This window comes from Dicentrarchus labrax, unplaced genomic scaffold (genome assembly GCF_905237075.1).
Source record: "Dicentrarchus labrax unplaced genomic scaffold, dlabrax2021, whole genome shotgun sequence".
Classification (NCBI taxonomy): domain Eukaryota; kingdom Metazoa; phylum Chordata; class Actinopteri; family Moronidae; genus Dicentrarchus; species Dicentrarchus labrax.
The window spans coordinates 11,503,510-11,526,654 of NW_026136711.1; the positions used below are offsets into that span (position 1 = coordinate 11,503,510).

Below are 23,145 nucleotides of genomic sequence, written 5' to 3' on the forward strand. Positions count from 1 at the left end.
ATGACCAAAAGTTAGTGCTCATTATGGTCACATTAATACAGTCATTTGTTTTCAGACATAGAAAGCTAACACTTGTAGTTCAGGAATTCTGCTTCATGAAAATACCACATCCATGACCCGTGTGGTTTACTTTTGCTGATAAGCATTTTCACAGATTTATTTATTTATTTATGTATTGTGTCCCACAAATGAGCACACGAGCTTTATCCATAGTGTAGGATTGAGAAAAAGGCCTCTTCATTTATTATATTTCAGTTTTATCAAACACAGTTCAGTTATTATTATAGCAGTATTGTTCAAGAGCTAAAGTAGATGATGTTGTCACTCCAGTGGCTCCATAACTTCCAGTACAACAGTGCGAGCTCCTGTCATCACCAGTCTGGACACTGTCCTGTAGTCCAGGTAGAGAACACACTGTCCATTCACCTGGCACACAAACTGCCGCACCTAAAGAAAACAATGTGAGGTATCACTGCTCTTATTTTTTGTCTCAGAGTCACATATTGGCTGTTCTCAAACTCCTTTGAGGTCACAGTAGCATTTTCTCTTTTGGTGCCATGTGTGTAACATATTATCTAACCTTAACTCCAGCAGCTGCTGCAGGGCTTCCAGGGTCAACAGCCTGCACATAACAGGGAGACCTGCCTCTGACAACAAAGCCCCAGCCCAGGGCATCTCCTATCACCTGTGATGGCCGAAGGGTGAGATAAATTACATTAAATTAAATCTATTTAGTTTAGTTCACTTGGTGAGGTATAATCTTATTAGTCTACACAGAAACATCTCTAAGAATGTGTTGAATTTTGTTTAGACTTTGTTCAGGTTATACTGAATTCATGCTGTTAAACCGTAGAGATGACATAAGTAGTTTTTAAAGGTCCAGTGTGAAACATTTAGAAAGATCTGTGTGGCAGAAACGAAATATAATATTCATAGGTATGTTTTCATTAGTGTATAATCATCTGAAAATAAGGATTGTTTTGTTTTGTTACGTCGTCTTCCATGGAGTCCGCCATGTAGCCCAGACGGGACAAACCAAACACTGGCTCTAGATAGGGAACGGCGTTTCGTGGCCACTGTAGTTTTTTTGTTGTTGTTGTTGTTTTGTGCTTGGAAGGGGAGGGTGATGCGATGGAGCTGCGATCTAAAAATTCACCGCTAGATGCCACTAAATCCTACATACTGGACCTTTATATAGCTATGGATAAATCATTACAGTTCAACTCACCGTCAACACTTTCTTGATGAAGGGTGCACCATATGCCAGTATCTCTTCACATGTAAAATTTCTTTTGAGTACTGTAAAATTATTAAAAGATTTCAGCGTTCACAGTTTTCCAGTTTTGGGTAAATGAGACACAAGTGGACCAAATAGGCTGTCTTTAAAGACATTTTGAGACATTTGTCACATGAATATTATTGACACACTTGCCTGATTTTGGATTGCATCTGACCATTGAAGTTGAAGTCAGCTGGACAAGAGGTGGAAATCCAGCTGAGTGAAGCTGAAGGGAATTCAAGCTGCCTCGACGCACACTGGTAACCTGTTTCAGGTCTTCACTTAACCCCACTGTAATTAAATTAGTAGTAAAATGAATAGCATTCACAACAACATGAATTTTGTGTATTAAGCGCAGAATTTTAATTTTTTTTTTACCAGACTGGAAAGCACTGTTGCCCTCCTGCGGTCGGCTTTTGCGCAGAACAAATGGACTATCAGAATGGTTGTCCTCCTGTGTCGACACTACCACACCTTTGTTATCGTCGTCTTGTTCACTTTCATGTAACAGTTCAGACAGGCGGCGGCGGCGGCGGAAATTGATGCAGAACTGATAGAGCAGTCCGCTGTCAAAGAACTCGTGCTTCTTTGCCACTAGTGGTGGGAGTGGAGTGAGAGAGAGCACAAAACACATTTTAAAAATAATGGGATTTTTCACAAAGAGTTGATGAGTGTGTTTGCTTTAGATTGCAAAAGTCCCAGCTGGCCACCCACTGCTAGCAGCCACTGACAGCCAGCTCATTCCTGGTGCCATACATCAAAGGGCAAATGAGGACTCCCCTCACCGTGCTGAATGATGCCATGCTCCTGCAATGCACGGCACAGCTCCAGTCCCCGACGCCGGCTCTCTGCCTCTCCGTTCTGAAGGAGCCGGTCAATCAACTGGCAGCCAGGAAAGGAGCGCTGATATGCAACACCATGCTCCTCTCTTAGCTGCAGAATAGAGTTCTTGTCCCCTATGAGTCTGAAGACACCAGTCAGATGCGTCATAACATGGAAATTACTTTATAACATTTTTGCGAGGGACATTTCAACAGACAAAATCACCAATATATATCTGACAGGAGATTGTTGGGGTGTGTGAATCTCCTCCAGCCTATTAAAGGTCCAGTGTGTACAATTTAGCTTCACACTCCATTTCAAAGTGTGGAGGAGAAAACTGCGGTGGCCACAAAACACGGGAAAAAAAATTTAACAGCCCTATCTTCAGCCAGTGTTTGGTTTGTCCTTTCTCAGCTACTGTAGGAACATGGCGGTTCAACATGGCGGACTCCACGGAAGACGACTCGCAGCATTTGTAGATGAAAATTGCTCAATCTTAAGTAACAAACACGTCAATCCTATATTCAGGTGATTATACACTAATGAAAATATACCTATGAATAATATATTCCATTTCCTCCTAAATGTTACACACTGCACATTCAATCATATTGGTGTGTGTGTGTGTGTGTGTGTGTGTGTGTGTGCGTGTGTGTGTTGTGATCATGACTATGATTGACATAACACTTCAAGGTCAGCTGTTCACGCTGAGCCCCAGCACAAGGTAAACAGCAGCTCTTACTGTTCATACAATCGTTGTCCTCTCATGAAGATTTTCACCTCTGTATTGAAGGGAAATGTGCCATCATCTTTGCGGAAACGGTACAGCAGTTTGGCATCCTTGAACACTGACCTCTTATCACAGACTAAAAGAAGGCAATATACAGTTTAAAATAATTTTTGAAATGAATTAACAAACATTCGGTAACAGTTTTTTTTCATTTGTACACAAGGTCTGTTAATATCTTCTATATCATCTATCTATCTGTTTGTGTTGTTGCTTCATTTTTACCGTGGTGAACGATGTCATTATCCATGAGGTGCTGCATGAGGCAGACAGCGGTTGCTCGATCTGGAGCTTCCTTATGGCTCACAAGCCAGTCTATAAGTTCCTGTGCCACAAAGCAGTTGGGATATGTGCGCAGGTGGTAGCGGCGGTCCTTGATCAGTTTTCCACCGTGAAGCCTCAACCTTGAAATCAGTTTCAAATTAGCCATAATCCTCAAAACTTAAAGTCAGCCACATGTTTAACCTGAATTTCATGTAAGCCTGATCATAAGCATGTCATACCCCCCTCCTCTCTATCCTCATACCTGAGTTGTTCTCCAGCAATCATGACTTCTCCTTTATGTTGTCTGGCCATGGCCTTTCTCCTGATGCTACTTGTTCTCTCCATGTTTGTTATCTGTGGACTAGAAAGTAAGTGAAGTTAACTCTTCGTTTTGGCCCTTTGTGTTTACAAAATAGCTACTGAAACACACACAACCCCTTTGCCATGTGGGAAAAATGTTGTGTATACACAGAGGGAAAGAGAGACAAAGGCTACGTTCACACTGCAAGCCTTGACGCTCACTTCTGAGTTTGGCTGTTCACATTATTTTTTAAATGTGGGCCATATCAGATTCCAGTGTGAACAGGTCTCAGTCCTGAAGTGACCAGTGTGACTAATGTCAATCTAAAGTCACATGAATTCTGATATATTCACACTGAGGGCACAGTACAAAGAATCAGACCTGTGTCTGATTTGGACCACATATGAAAGTGGCCCAAATCAGAATTGTAATGATCAGATTCCATGTTATTTGTGCTGTTCACACTGTTATAAAAAAGAAATAAGATTTGGGACCACTTGCACTGCAGTGTGAACATAGACAAAGACATGGTACATTTCTGTCAGGGTGCCACAGACAGAAGGCGTCCACTAAAAGAAAACTGTCCCGTGTGGAAATTTATGTTTTTTTTTCTTCTTATCCTTTCATAAGACTGAAGCTATCACTTGTTTTCTTGTTGGCTCTTCTGACAGTCAGCAAGGCCGCTTTATTATACATCATTATATAGCAGAGGCAAATCAGAGTGCTTTACATAGGCAGAGAAAAACATTACCCTTGAGCAATAAAAAGGAGAGTCAAAATAAAATGAAAAATAGATAACATTCAATAAAATATGTGGAATGCAGTTACAGTGCAGTCATTTGTTGTAGGTTGCCCCAAATGCAACAAAGGAAATTAAAGCGTAGTAGAGATACCAGTCAATCAAAGGCACAGGAGAACAGAGGTTTTAACTTAGATTTAAAAGCAGCTAGGGTCGGCATGTGTTTCAGTTTATCAGGAAGTTGGTTCCCTTTGTTTGCAGCAAAGTACCTGAAAGCAGCTTCACCCTGTTTGGTTTTGAGTCAACCAGCTGACTGCTCCCTAAAGATCTACTGGATTTATATTCTTCATTATTGAGCGAATTATAAACTAGCAGCAGCACTATAAACTCTATGAGTTTGCCAGTGTAAAGATTAAAGAACAGTAATGTGCTCAGTTCTCAGCAGTATTCTAAATGAACATTGCAGAGGACGTGTTTGACTTGTCCAGTAGTCACATATTTTAAAGCATTGTTGAGAAACAAAGGAAATACGGTTGATATGCACATGATACCCCTTTGCTAACTGCCTTCATGGTCCTAATCTACCCTAATTAATGGATGTTGTGATGCAGGCTGTGTTTCCTGACTGCTTTCCAATGGTTTGTTCATTTGTATTTGTAGCACTTCACAAGCATCAATCATTTTCATTACAAAATTAAAATCTACAACACAAAATTGATTAAACTCAGGATTATTTGGGGTGTCAGTGGGTGTTTGGGGCTGTTAGCATTGGATGAATTCGAATTGGGTCACATTGTAAAGGTCATCATATGGTTGTCAGGCAACAGAAAAACAGAAAATTGTGCTAGTGACAGTGCTTATCTTCTATTATATGAGCTTTCTGCATGCGTTTCTTAATCGATGGCAACAAAGGTCATGTAAAGCAGGCCTTGGGATGTGAAAGCATCCGTGCCTCCAGCCTCTCAAGCTGCATATAAATCCTGCCTGCTTCAATAGAATTAGCAGACCCCAACTACGTTATCTCCAACCATAACCACCTCTAGAGTAGTCTCTCGATAGGTTTATAGGTGGGTTGGTACACAATTGATATTAAGTTAATATCCATGACTGCATAATGGTCTCAGTTCTTAAATGCAACTAAAGTGAAGCCTTGTTTCCAAGAGCTGATTATTATTGATTATACTGGTGTATAGATATTCATTTTTTAGGAGGCGTGTCTGTTTTATTGCATGTGTTTTTGTGGTGAAATATGATCCAAGTGTCTGCTGGGGATGTGCACTTAGGCTGTTAGCATCCTGTCATTAGCATAAGTTATACCACAGACTGTGACCCTGCCCTACTGGCATAAATCCTAACATGTGTCCCTGAGCCATCCTTGCTTAGTCACACTGTCTCCTCTTTTCCTTTATTCCCAGGAACTAAAACCGACTGATACGATGCTTCTGCATTCTCAGACTGCATTTTCTATTGGTTTTGGCTTGAGCACTCTATCTTGTCAGTGAGGCTTTCACTCTCTTTGGAGTAAGCACTGCCTGCGAGGGTAACGTCAGGGCAGGAACGTCGCTTAACCCTGTGATATAATGTGCAGTTGTGTCACCTCTGGATACGGCAAGGGGCAACATCCCTGAATCAGACAGCAGATCCTGGAACATGCCAGAGCTTTTCTTTGTGTCAGTGATGTCACTGAGTTGTTGTCAGGGAGCTCATGATTTCTGGTGCTTTGTTAAAACCTTCAGACAGCCATTTCTACCTTACTGTAAACATATGTTTTGAGCCCTATATGTACATAGTCCATATGTGCACAATCCTGCAATAACAAAAATATAAAATCAAGAAAACACAGAACATAGAAGGAGCTAGAAAGGCTCTGTGATATGATGGTGATTTCTCAGTTATTTCTTATCTGGCATGATCTAACAACATGAATGTTTTGCTTGCAACCAAAGATTGAACAAACACTCAATTTGCCAATTAAAATATGAGCCTCAGTTTACTGGCCGCATAAAAACAATGGCTCCCTCTTGCACTCATGCAGGCTTGTGATTGTTGAGCCATCAGAGCTGAGATATTGGCACTTGTGCAGTGTAGACCAATGGCCACAAGATGTCAGTATTCTTTTGTATACTAACTAAGGATCACAGCAACAATAGTGTCAAATAAATTGTTTTATGCAGCCTCTTTTTTGTTGTTTAAGTGAAATTAGGCAGTCAACACAAATCACCATAAATTACAACATGAATATAAACCAAATTAAGGCTGAAGGAAACGATTCCAATTGTAGTTCAGTTATATTAATATAGATGAATATAGTTGAGGAAAGCAAATTGTATCCCATATGTTTGTTGAATTTGGTTGATAATAATAAATAATAAAAGTACTGCCTGGACAATTCAGGGTTTATATGTATTTGACCGGGCATTAAACACACTGTGATAAAATTAAAGAGCTCTGCGGTTTAAATAGGCCTAAATGTAAAGTGGAGAACAGGTCAAATAAGGAAAAAATCAAACAAATCGCATTAGATAATGTGCTGCTGTGCAGACGTTTATAGGTTTTGGTCAAATGATCATCACGAACAGCTCGTGGGGACTGACTCGTAGCAGCTTTTATGCAAATCGCCCTCTTCAGCGTGTTTTCATTGGAGAGGAGCGTGGAGGTGTAGTCTGGAAGGCGTGACATCATGCCAATGCAGCTTTATGAAGAAAGTGCGCTTCCCCTGAACAGACAGAGGTGCGTCCAGTCCGCTGGCATCGGTGGACTTTAAGTGTGTGGCTGCTGAAGCCAAAGAGGCTGCGCGGTGCAGAATCACCAGCTCGTACAGAGTTTGAGAAGGTGGGAGGCTTTTACGCACGTATGTTTTTCCTTCTGAGCTGAACTCAAAGTTTGGAATTACTGCGATTTCTCTCAAGTAAGCGCTCTTTCACTGACTGCATGAAATAGCTGTGGACATTTGGAGCTCTTTGAAGAGACCAGCTTGTTATTTAATATGACCGCTGAGCCGCACTCGCATTTGGGACTGCAGAAAAGCACTATGGATTTCGTCAGCGAATTCGACTTGATGAAGTTCGGCGTCAAAAAGGAGACGATGCCGGGGATAGACCGCTCCTTCATCGGGCCATGTAGCCAGCTCCAGAGACCCGACTCTGTTTCTTCCACTCCTGGCAGCACACCTTGCAACTCAGTGCCCTCATCGCCAAACCTCAATCCAGGCGAGCAGAGAAATAACCCCGGGGGCGACCAGTTCTGGATACCCAACAACGGGGGTTACCCTCAGCAAATGTACCCTCAAGCTTTTGGTCTGACACCCGAGGACGCAATGGAGGCCCTAATCGGCGCCACGGCGCAGCAGGGACACCCATCTGCGCCCCACGGCCACCATCCGCCACCTTTCCAAGCTGAATATGACGGGTACGGCCACCTGAACGAGCCTGTCCAGCACTATCCGGGACTCCCGGGTCACCCCGACATGCAAGGCATCCCCAGCAGTCACTGCCAAGACCCTTATCTCAAAGATGACCTGGGGTGCGAGTCCCCTCAGTCGCCGGAGGCCCAGCAGGTCCTCGGTGCGCACCACCATCTCCAGCAGCAACACAGCCGCCACGACCGGCGATCCAACGCCGAGAGCCACTTCTCAGACGACCAGCTGGTGTCCATGTCCGTCAGGGAGCTGAATCGGCTCCTCAGAGGCCTCAGCAAGGACGAAGTGATGCGTCTGAAGCAGAAGCGCCGGACCCTGAAAAACAGAGGTTACGCACAGTCCTGCCGCTACAAGCGCGTCCAGCAGAAACACATTTTGGAGCACGAAAAGACCAGCCTGGTGTCACAGGTCGAGCAGCTGAAACATGAACTCAACAGACTGATGCGGGAGAGGGATGCATACAAACTTAAATGCGAGAAACTGTCCGGTGCAAACTGTTACCACGAAACTGGGTCCACCAGTGACAATCCTTCCTCACCCGAGTATTTAATGTGAGTTTGTTAATTTCCTGCAGAACTGATTATTTTCCATAGGGAGGCATTATGTCGACAGCTCGCATTGCTCCTTTACAGACAATCCCGTGGATTCACCAAGTTCTAATTAATGTTGGACATAAGGATATCACTCAAATAATTGTAATAGATGCAACTAGGCAACAAGTTATGAATGGAAAATTACAAGGAAGCATGCATGCAGGACATGTATGAGATGTTTTTATTTTATACAGGCATATCTGAATTTTGTCTGAAAGGAGATACTTGAAATCAGAGAATATTCCCTTTTTATTAATATACAACTTTAATCCTTCTGCTTCAGTTACTGCTCAATATTCATTTTGGTGATTTTTTGTTTGTTGCTTTGCTTAGTTTTTGTAGCTCAAATGATATTTTGTGTTCATGCTTCCTTAAAATAGAAACCGTGCTGAGAAGAATGATGCAAGGAATGACATTTCTATTATTTTCATGAAGCTGATTCTGCTGGACAGATGTGTTCCTTATTTGCCTTTCTTTTTAAGATAATATATAATTATGCAAATTGTTTTTCATTTACTATGTTTTTCATTTATTATGGATCAATAAACCTATTGTGAGTTTTTAAAACGTCTCTTCTGCTGATGGAATTACTATCTGACAAAAAAATAACAGTGAAACATTTACCTCACAAGCAGTTTTCTTTTTTCATCGTGGTGTTTTTATTTGTTATATTTATGAGAGTTCTTTTTAACAATCACACAGCATGAAAAGAAAAACCTTTTTTAAAATTCCATAAAAGGAGATACATCCAACAAAACATTTGTGCGCAATACATAAACTGATAGTGTTCAAGCCTTTCAGTCAGTATGTAGTATATTAAAATAAGAGCGTTAATTGACTCATTTGTGTGCAGTGTAGTTGCTAAGACTACGAGCACATGCCTCCACTACAAAATTCTACCCTAAAATTACACTATGACCCTATAACAATAAAAAATCCTCATAAATTCACATTGTGAGTGTCAATAAGTCACATCACTTCATTATTAAGTTAAAAGTATTTTGTGAGACAGCCAAAGAAAGGAGTGTAGTGACAGCCACAGTGCTGTGTATTTGTTGGTTTGGTGATGAATGAAAGGACGAGTGGCTTTCTCTCCTTCCCTGACCTCTGCCCTTCGTGGAGTGCTGCTTCCTGTGGGATCCCGGCATGTGAAAGCACGGGGGGCTGCCTGGCAGGGGCTGTGGGGCACAGATAAAATGGAGTGGAAATCAGGCTTCCCTTCTGCTCTCTTCCTCAGACAAACAGATCACCTCTGCATTCATTAACAGAGGAAGAGAGAAACAACAACCACGGCACGCTGCCCCGCACTCCTCTTGACGGCTGCAGAGGAATTCTTTCACTTGATGTGTTTTTCCCTCTGCCCTGTTACAATCCTCAAGCTGAATTTCCTGAACACAGATCATTCTCAGTTCAGGACTACAATAATATTTGGATGACTGTAATAGTCCCAAGGCCATTGTGATAATATGAGATAAGTGGTCACATTGTAAATTGAGTTTATAACCTCTGCGACGGCCCATGTGCTCAAAATCTTAGAGGGTTTTTCACCCTGTCAGAGGAGACTTTCTCACTGTTCACCCTTTGTGAGAGGTCAGGTGGGCAGGTGGCTCAGTTAATAGCTCCGCTAACCTTTAGCCGGGAAACCAGGTTCTCTTTTCATGTGTGACCCCTGACAGTTTTGACCTCACCCCTCTTGTTGAGGGAAAGCAGCTCTAAAATCACACCACAGGTGCAGAAACACTTTCCCTCTGAAGACAGGCCTAATCCCCGAAGGTCGGCTCGCTGCACTGGGAGTACATGACGTAGATGAGTGCGTTTGCAAACTTCAAGGATGTAGCAGAAAATAACCGTACGCTTATGGCAATGAATAATGTTCCTCTATATTTTAATGTTATTGGGACGGGCTCATTAATCAGTGGCTCTTCTATATGGCATAAGACTTCGTTTACAGGCAGAGTTTAATTTTAAAATGAGGTTTCTTCTATTTTAGTGTACTAAAAGAGGGAGAGAGAGAGTGTACTCGTAAATATACTCATTAACAGAACCCCAGCTCAGATGGCTGCTGTGCACACAATAAAACTCACCATCAATTATTACTGAAGATTTTTGTTATTAAATTGTTATTACATTTTTTTTTGTCTTCAGTGAATTGATTTTACATGTCTTGATATCATTTGTAGATGACATAATCAGATGGAATATTAAAATGCTGAGTACTTAACATCCACTAAAATGTTTCAAAATTATGCAGCATTTGAATTGAATTGAAACTAAATCTATTAAACTGGCTTAAATAGTGAGTGTATATTTGAACATACAAATGGCACACAAGGTACGCATGTGTGTGTATATCGGCATATATTTTACATTGCATACACTGATGTATTTCAGTAGGTGTGGTTTTTCTAACAGCGCATTTCTTTGTTCTGTGTCGTATGTTTTTGCGCACTTGCATACATCACATGTGGCGTTCTAAGCAGAAGCGGAATAATACAGTAGAAGTGTTTGGCGAGGAGAGCGGTTTGTGGTACTGTGTGACAGTGTGCAGGGTGCCATTGTAGAAACGATTAGCCAGCTCTTTTCCCTTGCATGTGATAGGCTGGTGGGCCTGATGTGGGAGCCTCGCACTTCCCCACCCCCCCCCCTCCACCTCCTCCTCCTCCTCCTCCTCCTCCTCCTCCCCCTCCCCGCCACCAACACCCCGAGCCCACAGCGCCTGAGGCTGGCTACTGAGTCAGCAGGAGGGAAAGGTGTCTGCACGGCTGTAGCATCAGAACAAGAGAGAAAGCAAAATAGCTGGAGAAGGATAAAGAGCAGTGAAAACGGTTCAGAATAGACATGCTTGCATTTTTTAAAAACAGATGGAGAGAAAGAACGATTGTGCGGAAACAAAAAGTCAGAACGAGATGATGAAGCAGCTTAAATAGTGAAATCATCATCTACTAAATTTATTTCAAAATCTCATCTGCAGAGGCCTTTTTTTGTGACATCGTGACTAATATGAGGAGGTGCCCCCTCTGCTTAAATTGATTTAACCCTCTTTTACGCGATAATTTAACGCCTTTACATGGCTGTGAAAACCCTTAAACGTGTCCGTCGGAATCAGTTAAACGTGATGCCAACCTCTTGCCTGAGTGCTAGGCTTTGCCAAGGCCTGGCTGCATCTCAGACAGCGGACACAGACAGAGGAATGCTGCAGATACTCACCATTGTGTGGGGAGAGGCAGAGGAATGCGGGCTGCCAGGCTACGTACACTGTCACCAATGAACACAGCCAGAGGCCTCGAGCCATGAGGGAAGGCCAGGGCCAACAGACCCCACAGTCAAACATCACTCACCACTTCCATTTGTGATATCATACCCAATCTCTTCTGGACAGTGTTGATTTGGTCCAGCTTGACTGTCTAAACACTGAGTATCTTGTTGAAGAGCTCCTGACTGACTGTCACAAAAGCTGTAAGAGATTAGATACAAAATGGCCTCGTCAAATAAGAATTAGTTGATCAGTTTTGTTTCAAACAAACCCTGTTGATCAATCAGTGAATTCTGCAGGCACTATAGTGTTTGCCACCAATCTACTGTGACTTAATGTCAAGGGACCAGACATTTGACCCCCAGTAGTAAGCCGTTTCCAGCCTCAGCCAGTTCTTTTACTGCTGTTTTGCAACAGTGAAGGCTCATACTGGCGATTGTCTACAAGAGTGGCTTCACGTGAAGTGCAGAGCAGAGATTGGGATTGAGGACAGGATGGACGAGGGGCTTCCTCTTTCACTTCCTATATGATGGTCCAGTCAAGTGACTCTTTGTGAGAGTGTTAGGTTGTATGTCGCAGGAAAACGCAGCTTCGGCGGCTGTGGTTTCCGGTCAGGATGTCCAGTCGTTTCTGTGCACGGTTGTGACACTGTGAATCATGCAGTGATCACACACGCACACAGGCGTCTCCATGGACATGGCACACATACACACACGCAGACATGCGTATGCAAATACAGACTCCGATGTGTTTGTGCACTCTCACATATTTGTAATAAAATCATGTGGTTATGACATTTTCTTTTATGGTCAGAAACGTGTCTCTCGATGTTGTTTTTTTTACGGCCTTAGCCACTGCTTGGACTGTGAAGGCTTTTTTTTTTTCCTGTTGCCACATCCTCAAAGATTCCACAGTAATTATGATTGTACTACTGGTAATGACTAAAGTTATCACATGATGGGCTCTGCAGGCTCCAGCAGAGTGGATTAATGTGTAGCCCCAGAACTACAATAAAGCTTGTCTTGCTATCTTATTGGCTGTAATAAGGAATCTGGCTTCCTGAGGACGTTGTGTTCAGCTTGTTTGTGCATGAACTCCTGGGGATCTGATAGGAAGGCCCTCTGATAAAGTGCTTGTCACGTTTAAGTGGACACCACTGAGTGAAGTGTGACAAAGTCCTGTCACATTACAGACCCTGGACTTTAGTTACAGAGCAAAGGGTGAACTACTGTATTTAATGATTATACAGGTTCCTCCCAGCGTGACAGAAACCTTATAAAACAGCCTGAGTCTGTTAACAGAGGGGAAAAACAGAAGGGGTTTTACTGGCGTACATAACAGGGGTAAATGTACTGTGCAACTGAGTTGAAAGTGACTAATCATTTAATATACCTTACAATAACGGCACCCTCAACACCTTGACTTTCCCTCCTACGATGGATGAATACACAGCATATTCTCCTGTTTCATGAGTGACACTGCAGTTTTGCAGCATAAATAAGAGGCCAGAGAGTGGGGGAAGGATCATTAAAGAGAAGAGTATAAAAAAGAAGAGAAGAGATCTCTTTCCCTTTCATTCCCTGCTAGGATTTCCTGCTCTGTTTTATGGGGGTCATGCAGCTGGCAGGCGCCCTCCTGTTTCTGTCCATAATGATGACAGGCGTCTATTAGTGCACAGTAGAAACACGAGCCACTGAGGTTAACTCAGGCTCTTCCCCCCCTTGACAGCCTCTTCCCTTTCCCCAGCCCCCGGCCCCCAGTATACAACCTACCTATCTATAGGGCAGATAATTGTGGCTTTCAGTTGCTGTTAGCAAAGCATGGCTGATTAAGGGTCAGCTCCTGCTCAGACATCAGCGAGTGCACCCTGGCAAGTTTAATACAACCTGGAAAGCAGGTCCAGCCCTCTGGGACCATATTATGTCTCTGGTATATAACAAACTCTCATCCAGGAAAAGTATTATGGGACTGGTGGAACTGGTGGATGAGAAAGTAAACAGGTCTTGCTGCTGTTAGGAAATGTTTTTTTTGTGGTGTTTTTGTGTTTGTGTGTGTGTGTAGGAGATAGATAAGTTTGTGTTTTTGGGAAAATCCTAAAAAAACAAGATGAAGTAATTTTTTTTACATACTGTAGGTTGAATATAGATTCCCTCAAAATGAGTGAGAACTGTAGATATGAACAGATGATGGGGTTTGTAATTGAAACTACAGTTGTCACTGCACATGTACCATTCAACACCCTTCTTCATAATTTTCTGCGGGTGTCGCTGACATGAGAATATGGCAGTGCTGTCATACGTGCTGGTGAAGTCTAACAGGCCTCTTTGGAATTGGGTGTGCCACTCTCCCACTAATGTGTCATGTTAACATCTCCCATGTGTCATAACTCTTCCGCCGTGTTTCTCAGAAGCACTATACTGAACTTAAAGCCATAGTATTTTTTCCTTTCAGCTGATTTTAGCGCAGCCGTATCTGTCCCTGGCTTCTATGCAGCTGGAGGACTTGGCAGAACAGTGTTCACACGCCCATTCTTTGATTCTTTGGCCATCTTTGTCATCATGCTTGACGTTAAGCCTCCGCTACAACAACTGAGGAACAACCAACTGTGTGCTGTGGTTGGACTGTGAGGGAGAGAAGCTTGGGATTGGCGAACACAGAGCTTATAAGGGATCTATTTAAGGGGAGGCAGGCCTTTATACTACAGTGAACCCATGTACTTGTTTGCTCTTTTTGTGGTCAAGATACAGGAAGTACTTTGTTCTGGGATTTAACGGCAGAAAAAAAATAAACCCCGACTTCTCAAAAAATTAAATGAAAGGTTACAAGTAAACAACAAAGTTTATGGAGGGTGTAATAAGATTTCCCACTGATTTTAAGATAGAGTTCACTTCTAAGACAAACATTGTTTGAGACTACCAGCAGTCTCATAAATCTGCTTCTCATGTCCTGATTATTGCAAACAGAAATACAATTCTCATGGTTACTTGCAAATGATGAACTGACAAATGCAAAAAATATGAATAATTGTTATATTGTACTATATTATTGATAATGCATAAAATCAATGTTTTAATACAATGTTACATTACGTGTTTTGCCACTGTTAGCCAGCTAATGTTCCCTCAGATGCAGTGACACACAATGAATACATTTGTATAAATGTATAAACACGGCAAGTTTTGGTTTCATGGGGAGGTCACGTGGCAGATTTCTTGGCTGACTTCCTGAAGGCTGTTACCTTATTAGTTGCCTAAGAAAGTGAAACAGTAACAGTTTTCCAAAATGTTGAACTATTCCTTCAAGTTGATATGGCAAACATGTTAGAAGTTGCTTATTTACACCTCCAGCAGATACAGAGCGACATTAGCATTCATTTGGAGTCGAGTTACTAGCCATCTCCTTTCAATCTCCTTTTAGCTTTGGTTTTGGTCTCTACCAACTCTGCAAGGAAATATCTCACTTTAGTTGCTAAATGCTCCCCTATGTTCACCGGCATGATTAGTGCTGGTAGTGAATAGTGGGTTAATCAGAGCTTTTTTTGCTACGTATGGAAATAATGCTAATGAGAGAAGTAAGATTGAACCAAAAGTTTAAGTTTTGGGCCTAAAAACCAAAACAATAAGCTGAAAGACTAACATGCTTCTAAGAGCTCTGTGAGTTAAAACGTCAGCATGCTAATGTGCTCAATGACAAAGTTAGCATTTTGATGTTAAGCAAGTAAGATGTTTACCATGCTCACCATCTTAGTTAAAGGACCAGACTGTAGGATTAAGTGGCCTCTAGCGGTAAAATTTCATCATGCAAGTGAGGGGAAAAAGGAGAAACTATGATGGCTGTAAAAATTGCAAAAGATACAAAAGGCTCCATCTGGAGCCAGTGTTTGGTTGGTCTGTTCTGGGCTACTGTAGAAACACGGCAGTTCAACATGGCAGACTCCACATAAGGGTTGTGTCTGTAGATAAAAACAGCTCATTCTAAGGTAACAAAAACACAGGTGATTATGCACTGATGAAAAATAATATTGTATTCCATTTCTGCCAAAAGATCCTCCTAAATGTTACACACTGGATGTTTAAGTGACATATTGCATGAAATGTTAATGCCACTGAAATGTCAGAGGATCACTAAAAACGTTACAATTGCTCCTGAGAGGCACGTGAATGTCTGTACAAAATTTCATGGCAATTGACATTTTACCCAAAACCACAAATGTCAGCCTCATGGTGGCGCTAGAGGAAGAGTCATTAGGATTCATCCACTGAGGAACATGAATGTCTGTAAAAAAATTTAATTCAATCCAATTGTTGCTGAAATATTTCCATCTGGACCAAAGTGATTACAGCAGCTTTTTTGAAAGAGATGTGTTTGTTCAACATAAAAGTCATTTTTGAGGCTGCAGTTTGTGGTGATGTGCTGGATTGTATTATATTGTATCTTGTAATTATTTATCATGAGCTACAGCTAATTGTTAACCCACTCTAGTCAGTCTTCAAGGCAAAAAAAAGTATTATGAACGCTCTCTGATGTAAAGCTGCAAATGAAAAAAGGAAGAGTCAGAGAAGAGAAAGTGAATTGTGTAAAGGAACACACCGCCCACACGTGGCCAAGCAATGGCCTGCAGCACTAACATGTCCAAGCTGTACAACAACACAAGTTGGTGGCCCCCAACAAACTCTGACCTCAGCCTGCACATCAGGTGTTCAGAAACGTCCAATTGTTGTGGGAAACCCCCATCTGCCTGCCTCCCGTACATTGACACTGTCTTCTGGAGCACGGATGAAACCTCAGACAAAATCAGACAAATGAGTGAAAACGATACCTATCAGACCGCAGACTGATAACATCAAGGCCCAGAAAAAAAACAATCTTTGAATGTGTCTTACTGCCTGTTTGTCTGCTCTGGTGAAAAACATTTAGAGTGAGTGTGTCAGCTTCAAGTCTCTTTTGTACAGGCGAGGTCAGAAGGTCAGTATAAGTCAGTGAGTGACAGCAGTAATGGTGGGCTATATTTAAATCCCAAGGAGAGGAACAGCCTTGACTCATGTGTGGACCCCATGCATCCTCTTTCCATGCAAAAAGTGAAATGGCTCTTCTTGTAAAATTGCCCAATGTAAAAATGCCAGTATTAATATGACCTAATGACAATCACTATTTTAAGACACTGATTTATTGCTGAATTAGTGAATATTCTTAAACAGCAACTTTTGAAGTAAAGGTCAGTTTGAAAGAGATTAAATATGAATTTAATGGTTCTCATGTCTCCTGATGGTTTAGAAAGTAGGTTACATATTATTGGAAAGAGTAGAGTATCACTGCCTGGTTAGAAAAGATATTATTGATCCACATGATAAAGTGAACCCTTTCTTTAAAGATTATTTCCCAATGTCCTGCTGAGGAGTTACGTTGCTTTGTTGTCTGGATAGATCTGGAGGCTCACTGTGTATGTGGCAGCTGAGGTGTTCAGGAAAGGTTGCTGTAGTTGATCGGTGGAAAGAGTGGAAAGCAGGGGCACCGGGCTTTCCCACAGAACCAGAGGAGAAGACTTTGAAATAGGAGCAGCTTCTCTGAAGCTTTATCAAGCCCCGATCACCTGATAAATCTGTCAGAAGCTACAGCCCCTCCATAGGAACCTGTTAGTCTTAGTATGTGCTAGTAAAACAAATCTTAGAAGGACTAATCCTTTAATCCTGATTCAGTGTTTCATCAGCAGAAGAAACACTTGTGCTTGTTGCAGAGACTTAAACTTGTTATCTTGATGCAGTGCTTCCCAAATCAGTTTAAAGTGTCACATAAATGTTTGAGATTAATGAGAAAAGTGTGGCAGATGGGTCGTATGTTATCCCTTCACTCTTTGTGTTTTCAGACAGGCTCACCCCTGGGGCTTCTTTGACATGCACATGCATACCTATCTGTGCTGCTATCTCTTTACAGTATATCTGTGTCAGCACTAGGCTGATGCAGGAGCATGAGAAATGGAGGCAAGCTCGGTCCTCAGTCCTACAGATAGGGGCTGTGCACTCATCTGTAAACGCTTTGTGTGTGTGTGTGTGTGTGTGTGTGTGTGTGTGTGTGTGTGTGTGGAGAGAGAGAGAGAGAGAGAGAGAGAGTCTTTATTTCCATCTGTTTTCATCACTTCTGGAAAGGTGGCATGACAAGTCTTCCCACAGGAGTGGCGAGTGCGTTGCCGTCCCGCACCTTCCTCCTCTCTTCACCTTACTTGATGACACGGGCCTTATCACTGCATCTGCTGGGCCAGTTGGCCCTTCCCCTTTGTTTGAGGATTAGGGAATGCTACTGCGCCCATTGTGAGCCACGGAAAACACTAAATTGGGAGCTTTCCGACACAGACGGGGCACAGATCTCTTCCTCTGTATAGAGTCCGTATTTAGAGTCAAACGATTGTTTCAGATAATTTTAAGCATAATTGAATAATCTCTGGGGCTGCTATGGACGCTCACTGCTAAATATGCAAATATCCTCCTTTGGTCCATGAAATCATCATTCTGTTTGGCCTCGAGCTGTGGGGAAAATAAGTGGCTTGTTTAGAAATCAGAAAGCTGTGCCACTACCTATCTTTACTCTACTATCATAATAAACTAAAATATGAGTATTTCATGCCGATGCAATGTCAGAATGTTGAAAGTTACATTTCATTTAGTTTCACTTTAGGAAGATTCAGGAATGTTTCATAAAAGTACTGACAACATCAAAGAGGTGATGCCTTCACTCCATAGTGAGCCACCATTACAAAGAGAGGCTGACCTTGCCTTTGGCCTCTTGGCTGTCTGACAAAGCAATCCCCATGCTCTAGTGCAGTACGGCTGTCCTCTAAATGAAAGTAGCTGAGAGGCGAAGGGCAAAGAGGCCTATGGAATATCAATGTGCGATGCTCTCAATTAAGATTAAAGCTTTGAATGGAATCCTATGGAGCCGCTTCCCTAAGAAATGCTTGACATTTTACCCTTGCTGACTCTGGATAAAAAAAAAACTGTCCTGCGCCACCAGTACCACCATCACCACCACCGCAGCCGCTAACTAGCTGCCCCTCCTCGGCAAGCCCTCCATACACTGAATTCATTCTGTAGATATTGACTTAGGCTGCAGTCACACTTCTAAGAAATAAGTGAAATGGATCATCTTACTGCCAGTGGATGATAAGAATACTGAAATATGAAAAAGCGTCTGGATCAGCAAAATGACAAACTAGGGGGGGAAATATGAGGCAGTCATGATAAACCCTTAGAGACAAATTCCCTACAGCTAGATGGAGAAATGAGGAGAGGAAAGAGAAGGGAAGAGAGGTAAGGGTGAAAAGGAAATATAAATCTGCAAGTGCCCATTTTAAATGTATGTTTAAGAGAGCAAGCATCATTAATTTACAATACGTGTATCCTCCCTGAATGCCAGAAACATGGACAGACTGCACGTAGACAACGCTTTTAAACACATAAAGCACCAGCCATAGGGTTTTTTTTTATATAGTATATGGGCCAATCTTATCTGATGTGAAACAGATTTATTATAAGTGAACATGAGTCAGTTTAAGAGTGTACTTTCTATATTGTACTTTCAGTATAATAAATACATCTTCAGTATTGTCTGTGTATTTTAAACCAGCAAACACTCCTCATTCATAAGAAGCAGCCAATTTACAAAGCTGCTTTATTCCCTATAATTAATACGATGTTTGAGATTTATTTAGCAGTTTGTTAAGATTCAGCAGATGTCGTTTCTGGGCCAGCAGCTCCAGTTTGAATATAAAACACGAGTCGGTATTTACTTGGAATATGCAGCACATTTCCTGGTGATTTACAGAACATGATGTCAGTTGTTTACATCTGATCTTGTAGATTAATACAGATCATGATGATGTTTACAGTGTGTATCTGCCAGTGTCATCACATCTGAGCTGTGCGAGCATTTCTAGTTATGTTTTTGGTTCAAAAGACACTCAGGGAAACATTATGTTGCCATTTAAACCAAGACATTAAATCAGTAAGAAATAACCTATCTGCTCATTTAATTGTGCATATGAAACTCCAGGTGGGGGCTAAGCCATATGTATAAAGATGATCTAACATTTTATAGCTTAAAGTAAGAGAGCAGGGGCTGATTATGAATGCGATGTAGAAAATAAGATCAAAATGGAGCCTATCGTGTAAACTCCACCCTTGATAAACAGAATTCCACATCACGCTCCAACTCTGCAGTTAACTGAATCAATGCAATTCCACTTGTGCTGATCTTGCAGACTGAGGCCCTTCCCCCATCCTCCCTCTCTCTCTCTCTCTCTCTCTCTCTCTCTCTCTCTCTCTCTCTCTCTCTCTCTTTCTCTTTCTCTCCCTCACACACACACACACACACACCCGTCTCCCTCCCCGTGCAGGTCTACCCATCGTAACACATTAGCAGTAGAAGCCATCACACAATCAAGACAAGGCAGTGTATGAGACGTCAGGCCAATTTGTTTCCTTCTTGGAGCTACATCACATTAGCAGGGTGGCTATACCCTTGAGCTAAATCCAAGTTCACACAGAGGGAGCGGGCTGCCGGACAGGAGGGCAGCAATGTCAGCACTTTTCAGACGGCTGCTGACATGTATCCAGCAGACTGACAAGTATGAAAAAAAAGCTTGATAGTTTGAAATATGGTCCTTTGGATGTTTCTTTTTTTTTGTGAGCTTATAATGGCATTTCCTGAGGCCTGGAAGAGAAAGAGTGCGCAGTCAGAGAATTAAAACGAAAAGTTCTTCAGTCAGAGGTCAGGACATCAAATGAATCTGTCGAGTGAATGAAAGGACTGGATTTTATTTCCACTCTCATCAGGATCTCATAGCTACAAACAAATCTGATATGACTTCAGCTGTGCTGTCCTGAATCAGAAGACAGATGTGACTCAGAGAGACCAGTCAATAGTTCAATTATCTGATGTCTGTCTTGCTTAATTAAACATATAATTGACCATCCAAGGACTAATGATAGCCATCCCATTACCTATGATTCCAATGGATTTGGCATAACCACCACTTGACCCCGCAGGGGATTGACTGGCCTTAGGTACGGGGTCAGAGTGTATCCACCGTTCAGCGCTGTGACACTCCTCGAGACTGCATTCTCCGTCGCATGTCTCAGGATGTGGCTCTGCCAAAAACAGTTGGGAGGGAAAAATGCAATTACTGCAAGATTATCATACTGCTTCCGTTTGACTTTTCTGACTGAATTCATGAATATATATGAATCCATCTTGCATCTCAATCTGGAAACCCCCACATCTATGTTTGGCTGGTGGCATTTTCTTTGTTTCCTCAAAGTGTGCTCTTACAGGAAGATTAAAGTGTTACCCTGAAAACCCAGACCATAATTCAAAAAAGTATAAAACATCAAAAATCTCAGTGCACGTTGCTCTGTGTAAAAAAAATTATCCTTGTGAAATACACTTCCAAAACTTTAAGGGAGAGTGAAGGATGTGTGTTTCCTAAATATCGCTGTTGTCAGGTAAAAACCTCCAAAATGTCAAATTTTCAGGAACTAAGAAACACAACCTGTTTTTGTAGTTTGATGACCAAGCATTTTTTAATTTATCCAATTGAATCCTGAAAGGTTTTCATGAGCTTCGGGCCTATAGAACTTAAACATTTCAGATGAGGAAATCCTCAGTCCATCTCCCCGCTGTAGCTTCACACTTAACAAACCAACAAGAGAGTGGTGTTAAACTTCTTATCACACGCTCACCAAAAATAGCCAGTAAGCATATTTCATAAAATGTTTAAAATCAAGAATAAACAACAAAATTCCCATCCTGGTTACCATTTGAAAATGTTTGATACTAGAGTGCTGATATAATACCAAAACAATTATTTTTTGATACTTTACTTTGACAAATGTAAACATGATTTTCCGAGAAAGCCTTTGTTATTAAGCCTAACAAAAGAAGCCAAAGTTCACAAATGTTAAATGTTGTATAAACACAAACAGACATACAAGAATAATGACAAAATAAAACAGTCTAAAATATCATGGTTGTGAAGTGATGTTAGTTTTGTTTTTAAATAATTAGTTTTTTACAGTTTAAGTATACAGAACAAACACAGTATAACTACAGAAAAAAAGAGCAATAAACTCAAATTAAATTAAATTAACTAACATTTGACAGTTTTTGATACTCTGTGCTGCAGACACATTTTAGTTCGTACAGACAGACAGACAGACAGACAGACAGACACACACACACACACACACACACACACACACACACACACACACACACACACACACACACACACAGAGCCCCTCTTTCTATCTGAATGTATCACCAACCTTTGGACTTCCCCACTACTCCCCTTAATAGCTCAATCTGACGAATCATTTAAAAGCCAGCTGAAACAGACAGATGGGTAATGGATTGCATGGCAAATCAATGCTCGGATCAATGGAAGACATGCATCAATAAATGGATAGAGAGCTGCTGAAATAGACACCAGAGTTAATGTGGAACAGCATACAACATCATTGTGTGGAGCACACACACAGTGGAGAAGGCTAATACGCGTCGCCTCGGCTGATAAGGTGTCCTTTTGAATAATGGAGACAACAAACTGACAGTGATAAGCTAAACTTAAGCTTAGCCGCTATAGTGTGGCTCAGGGAGCTGCGTATTTAGTGCCCATCCCCAATGCACACACACACTATCTCTGTCTCATAAAGGCAGCCAGCAGCAGGCCAATTTTTCTGCCTACTATAGCTCCACAGCATTTTTCTGCCAATTTACACGACTACAATCATGTGACAGTTGGACTGTAGATACAGTATCAAAGGGAACAGTAAGGCAAGAAAATGAACAAAGGGACAAATCTGGGTTTTTGCACAAAACACAAAGTCCTCAGAGTCTTTTCTCTGTCCTCACCAGGGTGAGAAAACACACAGTCATGTTCATCAGGAACAAACTATATTGTTATTTTTCAGATGTTATGACAGTATGCTGAGCTGACATGCTGGGACACGTGGTGTAGTGGGGGAGCAGCTCGCCACAAGTGTTGAACTTGTGTTGGACCCAGGTGGCGTTGTGACCAGAGCCTGACTCATCGCTGCAGGACCGGACGCTCCAGAGCTGTGGTTTCAACGTTCAGCAGCGTGAGGCATCCCACTCACTGATAACTGCATTTGATACTAAACAAAATCAAGAAAAGCAAAATTAGTAAGCAAAATAAATTCTTAATAGACCTTGGCTTGCTCTCCTTGGACAAGCAAGTGGCAAGATGCTACAGCTGTTTCTCGTGGGCTCCTGCCATAAATCTCTGGTGAATGGCTGGTTTAAGGGTGGGTGCTAAGGAGCAGCTGTACCCGTCTAAAAATAGCGGCAAGGCTGCTGTCGGACAGCGTGTTAAAGCTCAACATGCAGTTTAACAAAGAGCCTATCAACAATTCTTTCCACCTGCATTACCCCAACTGCGGCCTGGCCTCGGCGTTACAGCACAGGAAGTGCCTGACTGTTGTGCAAACTGAACATCCGCGCTTGTCCCTGTGTCTGACTCACACACCCAAACAACAGCCAGATCCCGACCACATAATTCAGACACACTTTATTTTTCCAATGAGCTGAACATTCATTATCAGCGTGTCGTGGCCTGAGGCAGAACGCTCCCTCCTCGGTGTAGTGACAACCACCGGCCGCCCTGATGGAAAACAAAGCC

The 23,145-nt window shown here is 42.0% G+C and overlaps 2 protein-coding genes and 1 long non-coding RNA gene across 3 annotated transcripts; 2 read left to right on the forward strand and 1 right to left on the reverse strand.

Annotated features, from left to right (window-relative positions):
• Positions 1–213: 213 nt before the first annotated feature.
• On the reverse strand, positions 214–3,769 carry si:dkeyp-97e7.9 (DEP domain-containing mTOR-interacting protein). Its single transcript, XM_051414571.1, has 9 exons — positions 3,415–3,769; positions 3,114–3,292; positions 2,844–2,967; positions 2,065–2,243; positions 1,658–1,873; positions 1,433–1,570; positions 1,229–1,299; positions 581–685; positions 214–447 (listed from the first exon to the last, which is right to left on the reverse strand). The coding sequence occupies exons 1-9, from the start codon at positions 3,495–3,497 to the stop codon at positions 322–324; spliced, it is 1,221 nt and encodes a 406-aa protein (XP_051270531.1). The 5' UTR covers positions 3,498–3,769; the 3' UTR covers positions 214–321.
• LOC127371645 (uncharacterized) lies at positions 386–22,553 on the forward strand. The gene is made up of 3 exons (XR_007886424.1): positions 386–466; positions 592–701; positions 22,418–22,553. It is a non-coding gene; the product is annotated as an uncharacterized LOC127371645 (long non-coding RNA).
• mafbb (v-maf avian musculoaponeurotic fibrosarcoma oncogene homolog Bb) lies at positions 6,903–8,770 on the forward strand. The gene has a single exon (XM_051414572.1). The coding sequence runs from the start codon at positions 7,179–7,181 to the stop codon at positions 8,163–8,165; it is 987 nt and encodes a 328-aa protein (XP_051270532.1). The 5' UTR covers positions 6,903–7,178; the 3' UTR covers positions 8,166–8,770.
• Positions 22,554–23,145: the final 592 nt, after the last annotated feature.

What these genes read in the sequence shown, in the direction of transcription:
- si:dkeyp-97e7.9 (XM_051414571.1), bottom strand. Translation starts at nt 3,497, where the DNA reads ATGGAGAGAACAAGTAGCATCAGGAGAAAGGCCATGGCCAGACAACAT. An exon ending in ATTGCTGGAGAACAACTCAG is followed by an intron (nt 3,293 to 3,414) that starts GTATGAGGATAG and finishes ACTGATTTCAAG; the next exon opens with GTTGAGGCTTCACGGTGGAA. An exon ending in GCATGGCATCATTCAGCACG is followed by an intron (nt 1,874 to 2,064) that starts GTGAGGGGAGTC and finishes TCCCACCACTAG; the next exon opens with TGGCAAAGAAGCACGAGTTC.
- mafbb (XM_051414572.1), top strand. Translation starts at nt 7,179, where the DNA reads ATGACCGCTGAGCCGCACTCGCATTTGGGACTGCAGAAAAGCACTATG.